The 21,206-nt window shown below is 49.2% G+C and overlaps 1 protein-coding gene across 15 annotated transcripts in view; it reads left to right on the top strand.

The window, feature by feature from the left end:
• The first annotated feature begins 1,421 nt into the window (after positions 1 to 1,421).
• Positions 1,422 to 21,206, top strand: part of Unc-115a (actin binding LIM protein Uncoordinated 115a) — a 34,734-nt gene continuing 14,949 nt past the window's right edge. For 14 of the 15 annotated variants that reach the window (XR_013083613.1, XR_013083612.1, XM_076802145.1 and 11 more), the window contains exons 1-5: positions 8,364 to 8,706; positions 17,862 to 18,022; positions 18,538 to 18,703; positions 19,855 to 20,095; positions 20,537 to 20,855. Coding sequence is in view for 13 of the 15 variants with exons in the window: in XM_076802145.1 (XP_076658260.1) it covers positions 8,616 to 8,706; positions 17,862 to 18,022; positions 18,538 to 18,703; positions 19,855 to 20,095; positions 20,537 to 20,855 (978 nt within the window). In the remaining 2 variants the exon portion in view is untranslated. Of the gene's footprint in view, positions 1,615 to 8,363; positions 8,707 to 17,861; positions 18,023 to 18,537; positions 18,704 to 19,854; positions 20,096 to 20,536; positions 20,856 to 21,206 lie in introns of those variants that run through there. The other variant, XM_076802138.1, reaches the window with a different exon arrangement.

Raw genomic sequence — 21,206 nt, 5'->3', positions numbered from 1 at the left:
CCGAGCGAATATTTTTTCTTTTTTTTTTTTTTATTTATTACGCATTAGGCCAGAACTGGCCTATCAGCGGACATACATAAAGTGAACATAGTACTGATAATAAATAACAGACAATATGCCTCCTAGATATATTCAGGTACATTAACCGACATTGGTGCCGCCAGAGCCACCTGGCGGTGGAAACCCGAAAACTAGTCGGCTACAAGCTTGGGCGTCTTGCCACTACGTGGTAATGGCGCTGTTAGCAGATTTTGCCGGAAGATGTACGTGGCACCACCCAGTGGCAGAATCCTGAACATTAATCGACTACAAGTTTGGGCGTTTTGCCACTACGAGTTAATGGCGCTGTTCGCAGATTTGCCGGAAGATGTACGTGGCGCCACCCAGTGGCAGAATCCTAAACATTAATCGGCTACAAGCTTGGGCGTTTTGCCACTACGAGGTAATGGCGCTGTTTGCAGATTTTGCTGGAGGATGTACGTGGCACCACCCAGTGGCAGAATCCTGAACATTAATCGACTACAAGTTTGGGCGTTTCGCCACTACGAGGAATGCACAACTTTCCCGCGCTACATTGGGCGCCAATTCGAAGCTTATTCAATCCCTGAATCTCACCGTAAATAACAAATATTACATAATGCTCTACTGGTAATGCTACAGAGACTGTAATGAGACCCTAATGCCCCTAATATTCAAGCCACGAAACTATTCACTAGAAGAGAATACTCTATTCTGACATTTGTATGCGATATTCAAAATGCGCCGCCATATTTTAATTTTACAAACCTCAATAGACACTCGATGCTCTACAATCTTTCGTAACTTTATATCGCACCTGAACAAGCCGATTTTTAATTATCCAGCACATTTTATACAGCACAATAATTATTGTACAGAACAATGAACAAAAGTTGTAAATTAACTATGCAGCGGATATTTAGCCCATTAAATCCGTGCGGCTGGGGACGACAGCCTGGCGTCAACGATATCGGGTGTATTACGATTTCCCACGACTTCCTACTTTTATTCTTGCTTCTTCTCACAGTTCAAACCCAGCAATTTACAAAAAATCATTATTACATAGCCTGGGAAGTAATTAATTCACAAACTCACAGAAACTTAAAGCTCTCTGCTTCCCTGTTCGCACAACTAATGACCAGGGCCGTCTCGTTCGGGTGCCGCTTATGGCGCCATCTTCGGCGAACAAGGGAATTAATCTAAAACTGATTATACTGTGTAAAACATAGTACAGAACGACAGAATAGAACGTTAAATTGTCAGGGGGGTTAATTTGTGGGGTGATAAACGATAATTACGATCGTTATTGCCAAATTGTTTTGAAAAAGGGTACAGGGCGTGCGGGATGCTATGCATGGCGTTGGCCCTTGGGCCGCGCATGCGCGCGTCGGCGCTCGCTCGCCACTACAATGTCGGTCGGACGTCGAGCGTTCGGTGGTGAGAAGGTCTCTTGCGTTCCCCGTGATTTCTTAAGTGAAACCGTGCGCGCGTGCCGTTTTAACTCGTGTCTAGTGCTGTAATATGATCGTGTAACTCATCGTCTGCGACGAATCGTGAACGGGAAGCAGCGTAGCTGGCACACGGCCGCAAAGATGGGTGAGTAAAAGGCGGAAACCGAGTGGCGAATGCCGGCTAGCTTTTCCATTTCGTTCTCTTTCTTTCTCTCTCTCTCTCTCTCTCTCTCTCTCTCTCTCTCTCTCCTCCTCCTCCTCCTCCTCCTCCTCCTCCAGCTCTATCGGTGGCTTCGCTGGCCGTCTCAGCGATCGTATAGGTGTGCGTGCGCGCGGGCGTTCGCGTGGCCCGTGTGCTTTCTCATCCTCGTCGAAGAATCGAAAAGTGTGAGAGAGCGTGTGTCGGTGTGTCCGGCGACACGCATGTGGGCGTGCGTGGGGTACGCCCCTGATGTCGTGCGCGGTTTCCGCCCGATTTTCACGGGACGCCAGCGCCCGTGTGTGTTCGTGTGTGTCCCGTTCAGTTCCCTCGTGTGCAACCAGCACGCGCCGAATGTTTTCCGCGAAGATCGTAGCCCGGTAAACTCACTCCGGGGCCTCTATAAATAGACGGATCCATCGGTTTGACGTTTCCTAGCCCGAGCCGGACACACGTTTATAGTTTATACGTCTGTGTACCGCCGCGCGCCGGCTGTTTTTCCTCTCGATTTTGTTTTCCCCGTTGCGCTGCGCTGCGCTGGCCCGAGAGCGTGACCTGCATTCTGTCGAGAGCGGTTCTCGGATTGTTCGATCTGTTTCCTGCCTAGGCCTAGGCCTGCCACCTTTGACGAGCCGGCGCAACCCGCAAGGAAAAACCTGCCGAGGATTCCTCCTTCTCCCCACCCACGCCTGCACCCACACCCACACCCATGTCCGCACGGGCCAGGTTACATCGATTCGAAACGCGAAAACGGAAGCAACTGCATCCTCCTCTTGGCTTTTCTTCGTGTCATATACCCGGTTGCGTAACGCCCGACCCGCGTGGCTAGAATGCGAACGTCGAGTTCCACCTTTTTAGAGACGTTCCAGCGTATGGAAGTGTTGCTTGGTCACGAGAACCGATGCATATACACCTCCTTGACTCACTTTTCCTTTCTGCTTCTGTGTTAAATACCCGCTTTTCCTCGCTTTGATTTCGTTCTGGGATCACGGTTTTTCCATCGAACAGTTGCAAACCGCTATCCCCATGCGCTTTTCTTTAGGTCATCTGTAGATTTCGAAGTAGACGAGGTTGGCAAGCTTGCTGCTGGCCAGCAGCCCCAGATGAATTTTATTTATAATAAACGGGATGAAATTATCCCCTCCGAGATCCGCTCGATCTTTTTAATTGCGCTAAATACGTAGCTGTATTTTGCAAGCCGATTTAAGCTTAATAGTCTCAGTATTATATCGAACCGTTGCATCGAGTCGCAAGACTGCCTCGATGCACTTTGATCTTCTTTTCTTTAGGTCACAAGGTTTTTGTAGTTTTCCAAGCAGAGCGAGATTTCCGAGCATGTTGCGATGAGTAACCCTGGTAGAATTTTATTTATAACAAACATAGCAGAATTTCCATTCCACTGCATATTCCATTATTACCCGAGTCGCCACCTTCAGGATTTTCTTGGTTCTAGTCAGAAAAATCTGTTACGCGCAGACATTGATAGACTGCGGATTTTTATGCAAAATAAAAATTGTCCGCAACAATTGTAGAATATTATCTCCATTTTCAGCATTGAAAATCGCGTATAAAAGATTAGTATTTTTTTTTCTGGATTTGATTCTCGATTCTCTTGGTTGTTGGTGCAATCACCGACCCTCGATAAATTTTATTTAGAAGAAATTATAATTGCATTACCGGTCGGTCGGAAGATTTCACGGATAATTACATATTTGTGAAACTCGCGTGTTGCAGATGCCAATTTACACCAGCAACTTCGACCAGCGGTCTACCTAATCGAAATTCACGGTAGAACCGCAGAAATTAGCTATCGTCGATGGAGCGACAGAATATTCTAATCGTATGAAATATCGGCAATGTCCGAACGCGTCTGTTGCGTGCATCATCCAGCAGTCGCAGGACGGTATCCGCGTACGCCACGCTCGTAAATTTGCTCGTGCAATTATGCGTTCTACCCACGCAACCACCGTGCCTTGCACGATGCGTCGAGTGCGCGCTTCAATACGCACGCAGCGTTGCGAGGAGCGGCGACGTAAGAGCCGCATCCTGCCATGAAGATTATCCTACCGGTCCCCGGCACAGGGGACTCCTTCTCTCGCAAGGAGAAACTGCGTTCGATCGCACCCCGGTTTCGCGAATATGTATACGTACCGTGCGTCGATCGCCACAGATATGCTCGATTCGTCCGCAAATACGATTAACACCGTGACACGATTAATGAACCGTCCCTTGTTTCCCGGCCCACGCGCGTCCATTAACTCCAGATATTGACTTTTCTCGAGTATGATTGCCCTGTTATCTGTGACACAGGAAATTCTGACGGTGCACTCGAATTTTTCGCCTGATCGACCGATCAACCCATTCATTTTTCACCGATAAGGGAGAAGGAATCGCAAAGCTATTCTTACTATTCTTTTTTCGTAGATGTTTGTATAGAAATTTTCAAAAGCAATATACCACCTTAAAGTTCACATTTCCAGCTTTAATTTAAGCTCTGAAACGATGAAAAATTCCTACGGGAACGTATTCGAAAAACGATCCAAACCCTAAACCTTTTTTAGAGATTCGTTAATTTTCCGACACGATTTCGAGTTTCTCTTTGCACGAAAACGTGTGCATGTATTATATCTTAGTGGATCAAATTTGACGGTCTTTCGCGCGACTATTAAAATGATTGTTGCGGCAGTCGAAAGTGGAGCGCGAGCGATTTAGTACGGTGCAATACGTCGTTGGTTGGTTCTCGGAATCGCGAACCGTGTTTAGTCGGGTCGGCGAGGGTGCGTTTCGACTGCGTTCTAAATAATTCACCGATCGACGAATGCTATTGATTTTCTGTGTCGCGTCCCTTGTATATTGACATACATTTGGCACAAGGGTCTCGCCCTCCGAGTGTCGTCGTCTACTCCATTGCCGCCTTTCAGCGAAACTGCAACCGCTGCAGATCGATATGCCGCCACCACCCCCCCCCCCCGCTCGCTCGCTCGCTCGCTCGCTCGAGTTCGATTCACGCTGCGCTGCTAACCAGAAGGGAAAATCTCGTGCGGCGATATGCACCGGGACTCTGGTGCAGCCTTTCTGCAAAGCCTTTCTGCTCGTTAACGAGAAGACGAACCCTGCCTAGGAAATCTTGCGCCAATTAGCCCGGAACGCACTTTAGCGCACGCGTTCGTCGCACAAACGATGCACCCTGCGCGGTGGTTAGCTCTCAAAAGCGGTGAAAAGTCCTTTCGGTGCCCCAATGATCGAAAAATCTCTTGCAAGTTACTTTGTTTTAACATTGGATGGCACACATTGTAGTATGTATGTATCGCCGTTTTTTTACTGAAACTCGAGCGAAATAGAAATTTATTATCATTCTTAGTATGTTAGTTTGTTCGATGTTTTTACCGCTTGAAATTGAAGGCAGTAAGTGCACCGGATACGTATGCATTTAAATTCTACTGAATTTCGTTCTGATGTCTCCACTGTAAAATCAGTTGCATCGATTATCATGGGTTTTTTTTTAATGGTTTCAACGAGCGTAGAAATTGGAACCTCTTAAAAAGTGGAACACGAGGAAATGTTGTACGCGTTTAACGATCCGTGGAGCTCCGAAAGGACAAACCAAGAAGGTTCTAAACTGATAGCCTTTTGCAGAGGCGGAGGACACGGACTCGAATCCAGTGTCCTTTCGCCAGATTATCCGCGAATCGATATTTCGCTTACCTACTGTATTCGGGTCACCGGTTGGTGTGGAGGTCCTGCTAGGAAGTCTTCGTAGTGGATGTAATATAACTCCCCGGTTGCGTAACTCGCGAAATGCGGGGGGAACCTCTGCTCATTATCTGATCAGCAGATACGATTACGTTCGAATGACTCGAAAGCCGTTCGAAATTGGATAAAAAGCTAAACCTCGAGATTACTCTGCTCCTAGTCTAAAAAGCAGGGGATCAAAGGAGAAGAGAAATGAAATCTCCAGACAAACACCGGAAGACACGAGGGTGCCCCAATCCGGAGACCCAGACCCGGCCAACTACGTGTCCAATTAGCTTCCATCGATTCCGCCGGCTGCTCAAAAGAAGCCCACACGAATTTTCTGCGAACGAGCTAACAACAAACGTACTTATCGGACAAGTTGAAAGCGACAAAATGAGAGCGCCGGAAGGATTGCGGCCATCGGGCACCGCAATGGCTAAACGGATTGATGTCTTACGCAATCTTCGTGTTCTCTGTCCAGCAAGACGTTGGTCGAGATTCGAGGTAGAGGATCGCGAAACTCTCGAATCGGGTGTGGTTTTCGTGGCCGGAGATAAGCTATCGGCTAATTGCGAGTAGGATAACGGGTTCGATAAAGAGAAGTCGATCGAGCCTGGAGCATTACAAGCATAAATAATCTAGCAGTTGGCTGTTTTCTTACGCAAACAAGTTGTTGCTTCTGCTTGTTTTATCGAAGAGTGCTCGGAGAGTCTTCGATGACTACACTGCGGATTATTGAAATGATAAATAAATTCCGTTGTCCGATATTATACTGGAAATTTTAATGCTTGGGGTTAGGGTTAGTGTCGGAATAAAGATCCGACAATGTTACGAAGAGCGGGAAGAAGGGTACGTTTAAATGGAAAAACGGGGTTTCGCCACTGGACCACTGTTATGGCAACGATCGTGCAGCGGAAGAACGTGGTAGAAGGCGCGTCGAATGAAACGCAAGCTGTTTCTAATCAGGTATATTTAGTTGCGCGATATTCCTCCAGGCTATTTCGGTGCGGCCGTAGATGTTGCATCGCGTTCATTCGATCCATTCTTCTGCCCCTTCTCCTTTGAATATCCCGTGATAACGGCTCGCACGTAAGACTAATTATCTCTTTAGCAACGGCACGGTGGCGGCGGCGGTGGCATCGCTTAGGTCCGAAGAGACAACGAGGCAATCGAATGAGATAACCGGGAACACGAAAACACACTTGCCGAGTCTTGATGAATCGACGTCACATCGGTGCGATTCACGGGAACAGCTATGTACTCCGTGCAATCCGTTATCGGTTAACTAACGCGTAATGTGAGAAGACCGTCGACCTATAGTCACGTACGCGGAGACCGACTGAAATTCCGCGGTGATAAGACGACGTCTCGGGGTCGAGAACCAAACACAGAGACTTCGGGAGGTTGGATAAATTTCAATTTTCGCGTGACGCCGCGCCGCGCCGCGCCGCACCGTGCAGCATGGTGGATCGCGAACCGTTAGCTCGTTAACGTCAAAGGAATTCCGGGGCTGATTCAGAAAGTTCGACTTTGGCCGTAACTTTCTCGGTTCTCGGTTTCGGTTGCGCAGTGTTCCCGTGATCACGCCTCGGCGAGCCCGCGACCAACAATGCTGGATCGAATTTTGTCGCAGTACTCTTAAGAGAACGGTAGAGGAAAGAATTATTGAAAGAAATCGCGTAAATGGGTACCACCCGCTTGGTTACGCAAGGTTTTACTTCTAAGGGGTAGTTTTACCCTGAAGAGGCAAAGTCCTCGCGAAACGCAAGGCAAAGGACGTAAAAGTTGCTGAAAGCCTCGTGTACCACGCAACTTGTTCGGTCACCGACTGGGCCTGTTCAGTTTCATGTAACGTAAACATAAACACAGAATATGGTCGTCGCGCTGCGCTCCACCGCGTACAGTTACGAGATCTACGTGCATCGAGAAGGAGGAATCCAACACCATCGGGGCCTTATCTTCTTTCAGATAGCGCTGGTATGCGTTACAGGAGTGTGTAGACGCCGCCGTGAAATACCTAGGAATCAAAGACTTTATTTGCGCAACCGGCCACTCGAAAAGTTCTCGCGTGCCGCCACTGTCCCGAAGGCAATCCAGGCGAAACTTTATCTTCCCGATTTTTCTCGCTTCGATTCTTGCACGGTGTTTACTCCGTAGCGTCGAGTTTCGTGACCCCCTTAGCGCCGCGTACTCTGCTCCCATCGTGCACACGATCACGAGACCGTTGGCCAATCGGCGCGCCGGGCTAATAGCCTCCGCTGTTCTCGAAGAGCCGCTGTCTTTCGAGTCGCGCGACCTTATGGGAAAGTGACGAAAACAGCAATGAAAGAATCGACCGATATATGTAGTAAATAAAATGTTCTCTTTTAAAAGATGGAAGATGGACGTGTGTTACGCTAGCCGATTCTTTCAGAGCTGCAGCGAAATCGTGTAGCGAATTGTTCCCAAGTTGGTCATCGTTTCAACGCCTATTTTCATGAAAGAAACGTTAATTGCATGGCTGACTAGCTCGTGTAATGTCGTACACGCATTTCGGTTGTTGAGGTTGTTGAGGTTGTTGAGGTTGCGAGGTAAGGGCTAAGGAATGAAAAAATGCCGAGGCTCGGAGACTGAGAGAAAGAGCCCGAGTTTTTGTAGGAAGAACCGACGCCGAGGAACGTTGCAGGAGGTATTTCGTGGATTTTTTCCTGGACCTCGGGGTAAACAATAATTGTCGGACGAGGCCGATCGACAGCAGCTGTCAGGTAGCTGTCGCCGGCAGAGGCAGAATCTCTGAGCGCGATCACGCTGACAACGGCCGTGAAAAGTAAACGTCAGAGGAGAGCCAGTTGCTCGCGACTTGACAATCGAAAGCCGTGGCAGGAATCCCCTCGCAGCGCCGCGCCGCGCCTCGCCTCGCCTCGCCTCGCCTCGCCTCGCCTCGCCGATTTCTCGATGGGGCCGTGTGTACTCTCCGTCAGTCTGCGATCGGCGCTCGAGCCGATGATATATATCGTATCCGCGCTCGGTCGCCCGAGAAAAGAACCCGCGACACTGGTGTACCGAATCGAACGAGTCCCGCGCCATCCATCGGATTTTAAACCTCTCGACGTGGCTCCTTATCCGGATAGCATCTGCTATCTTATCGTTCAGGAGAAAGGGAAGGAGGTGTAGTCGATTTTACGACCGTGTCAGAGTGTTACGCAACGGCGCAACAGCGATCGGCGGGGACAATGAAGTCGAAGACGAGCGAGAGTTTTATAGCGAGTGAAAGTAACGGGGTCAAGAGAGACCAGGAACTCAAGCAGAAAGTGCTGAAGAAGGGTAAGTCTTCCTCTTTTGATCGATATCGTGTTCGTTTCGATTTTTAATCGGGATGCGTTTAATCGATTCGAGATGTTTCGTTGGAATATCGATAGCGTTTTTCACACGGCTCGCTAACGAGATAGTCAGGTGTGGCGCAACCGATCGTTGACTGTAATTCATGCAGGAATTAATCGATATACACGTTTATGTAGTTTGGAGTTGTTCCAGCAGTAGCAATGAGTCATCCGTAACCGAACGGCAAGGTCGATTTACACGTTTCTCGCGAAGTTGTAGATGTCTTCCAGAAATCAGCTCTTTGAGCTTCCACAGCTTAAATAGATCAGCTACGATCGTTTTTTAATTGCACAGGCTTGACCAATCCCTCGAACAGCCTGTTCGGTCTCCCCCTTTTCCGGACACTCGATCCAAATACCCAAAAACAGATTCGATGTCTGTGCGCGCAGCTGTCCTCCAATTTTCGCATCGAGATCGCCGATTACAGTTACGCGGAACTATCTCTTCGGGAATGTGGAGCTAGAAGTCCGTCATCCGTGTATCGATAACGCGAAAACGCACGGTACCGTGACGTTCATTTGTTCGCCGACGAATCGTGTACCTTTTAGAGAACTGAAAGAAATGTCGAACTTTGTATCGACGCCGCCGGCCACGGGCTAACTCGGATGACAGGGACGATTAGATACGACGTTGGCAGAAGGCGGGTGGTTGCTTTATCGAGATCAAAATCATTCGATTCCCTCGATGTGGCTAATTCAATTTGGCCGAAAAGAAAATCGCTGTGCGTCGACCTTGCTCGGATGGTTTCGACTGGCCGAGACCAGGCGAGCCAATTAACGGGCCATTAGAACGTTAACGAACACTCGTTCGCAGGTTTTTCTGCGCCGTGTCCGTCGCAATCGTTGCGATATTGTTTCGCTAATCGGCGACGCCTTGGCGGGACGCGAACTACACCAGCTACTTTGTAATTCAATTCTTCATTCATTTCCCGTGGGCCAGCGACGCTCGATACATTATTAAATAGTTGTAACACTATTGTAACGCGGTTAATTACAGACAAAAGACCCGTTGCATCCTGTCGTGTACACGCAACGGCCGATTATACTGTCGGGCTTGCGCAAAAACAAATTACACGGGATCCGAACGGTTCTCCGCGTGCTCTCTCTCTCTCTCTCTCTCTCTCTCTCTCTCTCTCTCTCTCTCTCTCTCTCTCGATATATTTTCGGTTTTTCGCGAGGAAACGCTTCTTCGTGCTCATGGAACGGTTCTTATCGCCACGTAATAGTCGATTTATTACATTTTTCTAGCGTTATACCGTTGATACGCTCAGATACAGCCTGCAAAAATGCTGATAAGCGCCGGAATGAGCTATTAAGCGACTAGAGCGCCGATAACGTTGAGCTGCCAGAAACTTGGTCAATTTTTTCGAGAATTGCGACCATGTATATCTATTATAAGCGAGAGACTTTTCGCAGTCGCGATAATTAACTATAAACCAAGGTCGTTCGAGTCCGAGCGGACTCGAGGAGCGTGGGTCTCTCGCAACGACTATGAAACGGTTTGGTATCGCGACGACTATGAAACGGAGCTAACTTGCAAAACGCGTGCCTCGCGTCCAGACATTTGGGTAAGGCATCGAATGTTTCGCGATAGCTTATCGTCGTCCGGCCGATAAATGTGTTATTTGCACGACGCGTAATTCAGCCGCGAGATTCGTCAGGCGACTCGCGTCCCCGTGCTAATCCTGCTGATGCTCGTTGCCAAATATTTGCTCGCGCATCGAGAGATCTCCCCGCTGGAAAAAATGATTAAAGAGAAAAGAAAAAGAAAAAGAAAAAAGAAAAATGCGCTCGGTGTGCGGACACGTTCAATCGTTCCTCGATATATTCTATGACCCAGAGTGCATCGGGAGAAAGAGCCCCGGCCACTTAGGGGTCGCCGCGTTTGACCCCACTTTGCGACATCCTATTTAGACCACTTATGAATCATATTAACATACCGAGGCGGAGAGGAACGCGACGTTATGTGGAGCGAGAGCGGTTCCGATGATGGATCGCTGTTACGGGGACTCGCGCGCGACACCCTCGAACCGGTTCGTTTTTAACGGACCGGTGGAATGCGGACGGTTTTCAGCGGTTTTCCTCTTTAAGCTTCCGCTCAGAACCGCAGCCCTGGGAATCGCATTCCCGTTAACGCCATTTTTCCCATTAGAACGCTTTAAACGTTCAACGCCCCAACGTTGCATATTCACATAGGGATTTTAGTAATCGCGTTAAAAGATCCACAGTCTAATCGACTAAACTAGCATCAGGATCTTTTCGCAAAACAACAATGTTTCTCTTCCTTTATTCGGAAATTCTTGAATCGTGTTGCTATTTTTCAAAGTTTACCTACTCGCTTCTATGTGAACCGCATAAAATCTGCAGTCTAGGTACCATTCATACTTTCCCAAAGACAGTGTTCGATTCCCGGGAAAGTACATACAGATTGAAGTGGAGCAAGCTTTGTCCGAAGATTAGATTAGATTAGACTGCCCGAAACGAGTGCAACGAAGCAAACTGTTAATAAACGATGGAAATGTCGGGTCTGAACCGGGGAATTAATAACGCGGAATTTCAGCTAAAAGGGAATTTTAGGTAACCTGGTAACACCGTTTCGCGATATCCCATTTAGACGGGCTTACGAATCATGTTAACACGCCGCGAGCCGCGGTGAACGTAGGATGTAGGACAAACGGTGTGTGGGTGAACGCTACACAACCGACCCAACAATTTCTTTTCTCTCCGTTAACACTCGAAGCATCAACTCTGTGCATAGGTACACAATTTCCTGCCGGATAAATCGTTCGATGTTCGAACGGTTGAATCGCGAAGCGAGCCGGAGCCGGAGCCGGAGCCGGAGCCGGAGCCGAAGCCGGGTACGAGCGCGGAGAGATCGTCGGGAACGAAGAAAAATTTCAGGCGGCGCGTAAGCGACCTCGTAGGTGTTGCTGGTTACCGGATTGTCCGGCTGTCGACGTACTCGCCTTATCATCGCTCATTAAAAATTCTGAGGGCCTCCTACGTCGGTTCGTACCGGTTTGCGCGCGATTACCGTGGTGAATTCTGGGCCAGGAATTTCATGGTGTCTATCAACCCCGCACGGCTCCCCATCTTTCCCTATCGCGGCCCTTGATCGGCAATCGATGCGATTACAAAAGAGAGAAAACGAACCATAACCTTTTCCGCCTTCTCGTTATCGATTAAACAGTCCCCTCTGTATTGCTACTATAATGTAGATCGTCGACAAAAATTTTCGTTCGGCGCTCTATAGATCTTTTGTTAACAATTTCGTCAGCGATAGGAAAGTAAGGCAGCCGATGACAACAGCTCGCGATAAAGACGTTTAGAAACTTAACTGGCAGAGTGTCCCGCGAAGAGAGATAAGTAGTGCAAGTGTAGAAGAATAAAAATTCGACTTTGCGTCGTCGAGGGACAACGCGCTGCCTTGTGAGAGAGCAGCGCGGTGGTAATTGAGAAAATATGTGCACGAAACAACTGCATGGAAAGACTGTTCCTGCATGCTACTCGCGCAGAAAATCGGTGGACTAGTTACGAGCGCTGGAAAGACTCCTTCTTGCAACGTATTCCACCGTGTTCTCGGCTCGATTGTATACGAGCGTAATGTATACAACAGCAATCCATTCACGAGAACGCGTTCGCCATAATACATACGCCAGAAGAATAACAAACATCGTACGCGAAATCTGCAACCACCGATAGCAATACGAACGCAATACGCGTACTACAATCGCCATTCATCATAGTTGGGTGTCAGAGTCGACGGGGACACGGTAGTGTGCGAGGAAATCATGGTACGATGCTAATTGCGACTTCGATACCGAACCTACCGAATGCTAAAAGTAATTTCTACAGCCTTTACACGTTAACGAACGTGTATTTCTGAACCTGATCACAGGCTATTCGTCATTGTGTAAACGTTATGAGGAATTTCTCGAATTAGTTACGATTGACAAGGTAAAACGTTTCTGGTTGATCGATAAGACACGATGGAAGAGTATCGAACTGATTTCGAGGCAGACTTCAGCGAGTCACAGTCGATCGAAAGCTGCTATAAATCGAGGGTGTGACGCGCAGACGAGGGTGTGTCTCTTCCCGTATTCCTGTATTCAAACAGAACCCGTCCGGCAATACCGTTGTTCCCCGTTCAATCTTGTCACCGGGTTTCACGCGAAAATGCCAAGAAATCGCGACAACGATCTACAAGCCCAAACAATTCGACACTTTGTCATTCCATTCGCCAATTGTGTGAAACGATTTTTGAAAAAGTTATTAGTTTTTAAATGGCGTCCACTTAATTTTGTTTAACCCTAACCGTATACATGTCCGTAATTTCTGACAAGACGATCGAACAAGTATTTACCGATTTTCATCGTTAATTCAATTCATCGAGACCGTTGAAAACAGTCCACGGAGTCGGTTTCAGCTCGCGTGACAGCACAGATGACGTCAAAACACACGAGCCGCTCTCGCCCGAGTGATGTCACCATGTATTTTTAAAGTTCCCGCGGCGCGGCGCGATTCCCCACGAAATTCCATTTGCCCTCCATTGAACCGCAATTTCTTCGCATAATCGACGACGATCCATTACTCTTGAGGTAGAGCAAGTTCGTCGAGAGTGCTCGTCTGTCTCTCGAGGGTGTTGCTGATACTTATCGGACATTATCTGACGGTTTAGAGAAATCACTGACCGCCATAGTCTTTCCTCCACGTTCCTCTTCGAGTGTGTGCGCGCGCGCGCGCGCGCGTGTGTTTCCGTGCCTTTTAAACGGATTAACGAAGCGGGTCGAGAAAGCTTTGTGCGAAAGTAACGCGCGCCTTTTCCGGGCAACTTCCTAATCTTTCTAATCTTTTCCAGAAGATGGTTAAGCTTCTTTTATTCGAGATGTTTAACAATTTCATTGAAGAACTCGTTAATAGTCTTCCAATAGGTAAACCATTGATAACACAGGCAGTCTATTTCAGAGTTACTTCAAACTCAATGCCAGACGCTTCAAACACTAAATCCCAGAACAAAGGATGCAAATTCTACAAAGGGCTTACCCATTCCTCAACAAACGTTTTCCGAGGAGATAAAGCCTGATGCACCGCGTTTCTTTTTATCTTGGAGTTTAGATAGCCTTCTCGGAAGAGGAGAGGGAGAGAAAGAGTATAATCCGATGACTTTCCCTCGGGAATTTTTTTTTTGAGTCACCGGCAATATTTTCGTCCCGATGATGGCATCGCCTCGAATGTCAGTGGCAACGTTTTCCCCCGCTGCGCCGCGCCGCGCCGCGCCGCGCCGCGCCGCGCCGTGCCGTGCCGTGCCAAAAGAAGAGCTCTAATTACTCATCGTCCGTTAGAAAGCGGATTGCGGGCACGTTAATCGTGTTTTCTTCGGCCGCGAACTCTTCCGAAGATACGACCGGAATAACGTTGTTTGCGTAACGGGGAATCGATCGGCTCGTCTCGAAAGATAACGCAGCTCTTTCTCCTGGCTCGTTCCAATAATGAATCGCCTCTCCCAGTGCCAGAGCCGGACATCCCCTTTCTTGCTAACGCCATTGTGACCGGCAGACACGCTAGAGCAATTTATAGACTATACGTGCGGTTAGGGAGAGAGAGAGAGGGGGGGGGGACTCTTTGCGTTCAAAACAACAGATAACTTGATGAAACAGGCGGCGCTTATCTTCTGCTGGCCGACGGAATCATTCAGCGAGGATGCTTTCACTTCGATTCGGTTTTTAACCCACTTGCATCTTTGGTGTACACGTACGCACTATTTTCCTGGCCTCTGGCGCGTACACAGAGTTGAAATTCCTACAATTCCCCACCGTTAAAATCCAACATGGGATTTTAAAATCACGCGAGTTTTGCCCGATCGCGTTTCTAAACGAACTATACAGCGATCGGAATGTTCCCGAGCGAAAGAACCTCGGTTCGATCGTGGATCAATTGTCCGGCAAGCCAGGAAAAATCGCATTCTTGTCGGTGGCGTGCGCGGAATGCCCATTTCACCGTCGAGGAAGCTGAGAATGAGTGTGAAAAAAGTTGGAAGCGTGAGTCAGCCTCTCGACTGGTCGAGCAACAGCGTTGACGGTCATTCGTCGTTTCCCTTAACACTTTGTACACCCTGCGGAACGGATGGACGAAAGATAAACGCCTCTCCCAGCTATACTCTCATTTGTCACCGCGTGTTACCGAGAATCCGTGTGCTAAAAACGGCGGCTCGCGAAAAGGAGAAACAGAATCAATAGAGTTACGTTGCCACGAGTCTCTCTGTCCGAAACCCTAACCTTTATACAACATCGAAGGACGTGTTATCGCTTCGGTATTTGTCGATCGAAATTTATTCGGACGCGCAATCTTCGATCTTGTAAAAAAAGAGGATCTTTTACAACCGAACATTCATTTTATGACAACGGGGATGCAAATGTCACGTGTGGTAACACCGCTCGCGTTGACGCGCGGAATTACGCTTTTTCTGAAGGCAAAACCGGTTGCCAGCCTCGTAAAACAATATTGCTTCTTCTTGTCCAAGTTTGCGCAATTTGCATCGCAAACCGATATTTTATAACTCGTGTACTCTTTCGTTGCATTCGCTTCTGTTGGTGCTGCTCCGAGAAGCAGAGCGACGCGTTCGCTGTCATCTTAAATGTGAACATTTAATTTAAATGTGGGATTTAAATGGAGGAAGATTTTGTACAGTTCATTTCTATAATATTATTTTGACGGGTATGCTAGTCGTCGGTGGACGAAATTCGACATTCGCAACCGATCTGTAATTCAGCCCAGCTTCTCAAGCTGCAGTCCGACGAACAGATCGAGTCAACGATCGCCACGGTGTCGATCATAATTGCGTTTGCGTAACCGAACGTGTATCAACTCTCGGCCGCAGCTGTTGCACGTGTCGTAAAGCTTGTCGTATCGTTCCTTTCCGATTTACGAACAGCCCTCGTTTCGCAGGCCCGTCTGAAATCGCTAGGGCCCGGTTCTCTCGCGATTCTTAAACTTTCCTCTACATTCCTCTAAAATCTGCTTATCTCCCACGCACATTTTGATGGAACCCGTGGTGATTTGTCTGTCGGACGAAATCGCGTGTTTCGAGATATGTACTGCGATTATTTCGAGGCGCGGCGACGCGACAGGTGAAGCAATATGTTAGCAGTGGATTTTTTTTCAACGATGCGACGACGACGTCTTGAAAAGGCGTGTTGAAAAGGTTCGACCGGCTGTGGGAGGCTGGTTCGACCGCTTCCAGCAGTTCCAGCAGTTTCAGCTTGGCTGAAAGAGAGAAGACCTTCACCCGGATTCGATACGCGGGCTGGCTGTCTGGCCCGGCCCGGCCCGCGAGCGAAGTGCACTCCGACAAGTGCTCGTCCGCGCCACCTTTTTCTCCGTCTCCCTGACATTTTTGTTAGCGGCGTGCCACCGACAGGTACACGCCAAGCTAACTCAGACCTTTGAGTCACGCTTTGGAAGTTCTAAGACGACCGGATTACGCGTGTAACAAGCCATATTCCAGCGACTCGGCGCGTGAACCGACTGCCGATCGCGTCGGACAAACCGTGATTCAGACGACTCGCGACACGAATGTCCGGCCTTAACTAAATTCATTAACCCCTTCTACTAAGACGACCAGTGCAGCTCGCTAGCGCGGCGCGACGGAAGGTAGGAAGGATTGCACGAATTGCAATAGAGAGATCGCGGCTAGGCTCTCCCTAAATATTCGAGCGGAATGCCTGAAGGCTCGTTCGAATTTTTATCGTGTTCCTGCAGTCGTTATCGGTTTGCCTCGGATAATCAAAATATTGGTCGTCGCGGTTCGCCGATCAGGAAACCGCGTAGACCGCTTTTTCCACGATCGAGGAAACTCGGGATTGGTTTGTGGCGCGGCGATATCGTTTCCTGTAAACCGGCGCGGCGGTTGCCTCGCTCTATTAGCTATTAATTAGCTGTGGGACGATGTTTTGCGAAACAATCCTGGCAACGTTCGGCAAAGGGAGCAAGGAAGTCCTTTCTAAGCGATCGCGCGCTCGCGGCGAGAGCACCCGTTTCTGCACTGAAACTTTTACCTTCGTCGAGTGAAAGACTCGATGGTCGGAGATAAAAGATCGCCGGGAGATCTCTTCCTTTCTCCTCGTGAAAAGAACGCGTTCTACAAATTAGCGAGACAACGGGAACGCGGCAATCTTTGATCGAGTTCGCTGGGAAAAGAATCGAGAACCGGGTTTGATTGATAAGCGGAACAGGATCTATCGATCGCTCGACGAGATTGATCACACGTTCCGCAGGAGTGCAATGTAGAATCCTAGATATTGGGAATGTACGATTGTACTTGTTGACGACACACTAAGGTTACAATTGAACAGGATGCGTATTTACAGTTCTCTCCTACAGGCGATCTTTTCAGTCCTACAAGACACGTATTCGCGCGTCAGCGAGCGATACGACGCCGCGCCGCGCCGCCCCGCCCCGCCCCACTTCCTCCCATCGAATTCGCGACATTCGTCAAATTCAAGGTGGGGTCTCCCTACCACGGAAATTTGCAAAGACGATTTCGCGAGGACCGGACTATTTCGTACGCTCTGTCGAGACGAATCGACGCGTGCGACTTCGGTTGCTTCGCGAGCGAGCCTAAAGACATTTTTCATTCCCCTAGAGGCCTAGAGCGTCCAAACCGCCGAGAGCCGAGTTTTGGTGTCCGCGCAGTGTCCAGCCGACTCGTTAGACCACGGTAAACTGAGATTATCTCAAGACTCGCAGAAATCCGGCCTCTGTTCAAACAAACGCGACGCCCCGTTTCTAATCGCCCTTCCCGATTCCTCCCGAAAATCGACTGCACGGATCCCGGTCTCCCTGGCATTCTCGTCCCTCGTCGAACGAGGCAGTCGGCAAACAGGTACGCTAAAATGAACGTAACAGAACAGGAAAAGTGGGTTCGTAGGTAACGTAGCCTAAGATGATACCTGTTGGTCGTTCTGGGTCTCCGAACAGCCATTTTTCTCCCAGCACACAGCAACTTCCGTTCCTTCTTATGCTCCTTCCAAATCGTTACGTGTATGCAAATCCATCCACTCGAGGAATTTGAATATTTACGACAATGATTTCGTGTTTCAGGTAAAACGTTCTGTCAGTCTTGCAAGAAGAAGTGCAGCGGGGAGGTGCTACGAGTGCAGGACAAGTATTTCCACATAGGGTGTTTCAAGTGTGCTCAGTGCAACGCGAGCTTGGCGCAGGGCGGCTTTTTCGCTCGGGAGGGCTCTTACTACTGCACCAAGGTACTACATGAAATACGTATAAATAAAAAACCACCGTGTGGCCGATAGAGAGAGAGAGAGAGAGAGAGAGAGAGAGAGAGAGAGAGAGAGAGAGAGAGAGAACAAGATGAAGAACCTGGGGCACGCTATTATCTGGAGCGCGTAATGCACTCGTCGCGAATGTAGTCGCGTTTCGTAGCGTACCACCCTTCGTTTCTACCCGTTCTACATCCTGTGACCGGAAGTGGAGTCTGTTGAACCAGAAGAACAGGGCTCTAGACAGGGCGTTTTATGCTTTGCGTTTCAAGTTCAATTATCTGAATTTTCTTGAAGTCCACATTTTTCTGATGGTTTCGTTTCTGCCGCGACGAGTGATACATGTATGTAAAATCTGTAGACGAAGAATCCTAATGGTGCTAAACAGATTCTACAATTTATTTAATTTTAGTTTGCGGGAATATTTGCGGTGTATGGATGACGAATTAGGTTCGTTGGATAGATTGGTATTCTCTGACGACTTTCTTGGAATTTTCCAGGACTACAGGGAACGCTGGGGCACCAAGTGCGCCGGCTGCGGCGAGTACGTGGAGGGCGACGTGGTCACCGCTGGCGAGAAACACGCGTTCCACCCTAACTGTTTCCACTGTCAAAGATGTAGGCAGCCTCTGCTGGGTCAGGGCACTAAAGTGTCCCTCGTCCAAGGTAGGCTATTCTACCAGGCCGACCATCTTCAAACTTTTCTACAAATAACGATTACATGGTCTGGTCCCACCGGAGAAATCCACGAGTACCGTGATCGTTTTAGCGCGTGTCAGCGAGAGACGTACAGCTATTTTTTCCATTTTATTTCACATAGATATCTCGAGTAGTGACCGAGGAAAAAAAATTATAAAGTTGACCCTCGCATAATCGTTTGAGAAATACGTATGTATGTATCTAGCAATTGATTATAGTAAGAATGGATACACGGGGATCGTTTGCCCGGCTCGTTGGTCTCTCTCGCCGCTCGTCGAAAGTGTTGCAAGCACGCGCGAACGTTTCAGTCAATCGCGTTTCGATGCGACCCGCGAAATTGGCGTACCGGCGACCCTGTTAAAGCAAATTACCACTTAGGTGTATCGTAGCGGATTAACGAGGCCGTGCACGCGTGGCCTTGTACCGGTTACACGGTTGACGCTCGGTGATACGTCTGCACACAAGATAGATACTCTCTTGGAGTATGACCCCATCTCCCGCGAGTTACAGACCCCCTTGGCGATCCGATCGTTACATTGTCCGCGGGCATCTGTGTGCAACCTCGGCCGCTTTATCGATCGTCCCGCGAGAGAGGACCGCGTATTTTTAGAGATCGAGCTCCAGAAACGTATACACATGTACGTAGTCGTTTCCCGAGCAGTGAAATTTTCTCGAGAGGATCCCCGCGTTTCCCCCCGGGATTCCCCGTGTTTTTCGTTTCGAATCGCTCTTCTAACGCGTGAATCTGAATCGGGCGGGGGCACCAGCCAAAAGGTGAAGCGCGATGCGCTTGCATGGACCGTGGATGCATCTTTCTGCAGTCGGGACGCACGGGACCACGGTCGAGTCTACCATCTATTTATACCCGTAGATGATTAAATCACTAGCGGGTAAACAATCGGAAGGCGAAAGCTCGGGTCTGGCCGCGCGCGTACACACGATGAATCAGTCGGCAAAGATATAGGATGGTAGCTCTCCGGGATAAAAGACAATGGTGGCGTCGCGTCGCGTCGCGTCGCGTCGCGTCGCGTCGGGCTTGTACGTCAACGACGAATAACGAGCAGATCGTCCAGCAGACCGGATCTGTCCAATCCCAACTAACCGAGCATCGTCTATAGGTCAAGCTCTCTGCCATCGATGCGTCGGTATCCCGGTTCGAGAGGCCTCGACGCCGGTCGGCAATAACGCGGCGACCAGAGGAGGAGCCGGAGACGGGCCCTCCGACCCCGGTGCATGCGCCGGTTGCGGAAACCAATTACGGGAAGGTCAGGCTTTGGTCGCGCTCGATCGACAGTGGCACGTCTGGTGCTTCAAGTGTCACAGCTGCGACACCGTGCTCCACGGCGAGTACATGGGAAAGTGAGTCCAGGAAAATCTTTTTTCCCGTCTTCCCCCTCTCCCCGTTTCAGAGCTCGTCCAATCTTGGAGCCCTACGACCAGGCTCTAGTCCCTTGAAATTTTCATTAGGCCGCCGGAACAGCTTCGTTCAGCCTGCACAAGTCTCGTTCGACGATCGAATTCGCTTTCTATGGCACCGGCATTTAATGTTCTATCGATTTGCACCGGGGAGTTCGAAGCAGAGGTTCTACCAAGATTAACACCGGCAAGGGAGAATAGAGGAGGAAAGCAGATGAATAATTAGTTTCGGGGAAATCAAATCAAATCAAATCAAATCAAATCAATTTTGGCCAGGAAAAACACGGGTTTCCAGACTGCTGTGCGTTGATAGCGAACCTGTGAATACCCTTCGGATAAGAGTCTCGATACCTAGCTTGATATCCTCTTCGACGTATTCGACAGAGACGGTGTGCCCTACTGCGAGAAGGACTATCAGAAGCAGTTCGGAGTGAAGTGTGCGTACTGCAACCGCTACATCAGCGGCAAGGTGCTGCAGGCAGGCGACAACCATCATTTCCATCCGACTTGCGCTCGTTGCACCAAATGCGGCGATCCTTTTGGTGACGGAGAGGAGATGTATTTGCAAGGAGCGGCGATATGGCACCCGCGCTGTGGCCCTGGCCCCAGCGGGCCAAACGGTATAGTGAATGGTCACGGCGAGGCGCACACTCCCCAGCACCGGGAATCGGAGCGAATATCCAGCAGCGCGTCAGAGATGCAGGTAAGCTCGGGAGAAGTTGGATCGCTCTCGGGAAGTTGCCGACCGTTGTCATTTCGCAACCGATGATCAGGGACCGTTTCGGAACCAGTCGGATAGGACTCGACCGACGTTTCTCGATTCCTCGAAGCTCTACGCCTATCCCGAACTCGAATCTCGTTCGGAATCTGGTGTATCCACATTATCTTGTAACATAATTGCACCGTAGACCGTGCGACCGATCGTTGTTCCCGTGTTCGTGTTGTACTCTCATCGTCACGGTGACTTACGATGGCGTCACTCTCGCAGTCAATCGTATCGGTTTTGGATCGCCGCGTTCTCTCTGTCGTTCGAATCTCCACTGTCATCGCTGTC

Source organism: Halictus rubicundus, chromosome 16, assembly GCF_050948215.1.
Source record: "Halictus rubicundus isolate RS-2024b chromosome 16, iyHalRubi1_principal, whole genome shotgun sequence".
NCBI lineage: Eukaryota > Metazoa > Arthropoda > Insecta > Hymenoptera > Halictidae > Halictus > Halictus rubicundus.
The sequence above is the reverse complement of the archived record's forward strand: the minus strand, read 5'-3'. Positions and strand labels throughout refer to the sequence as shown.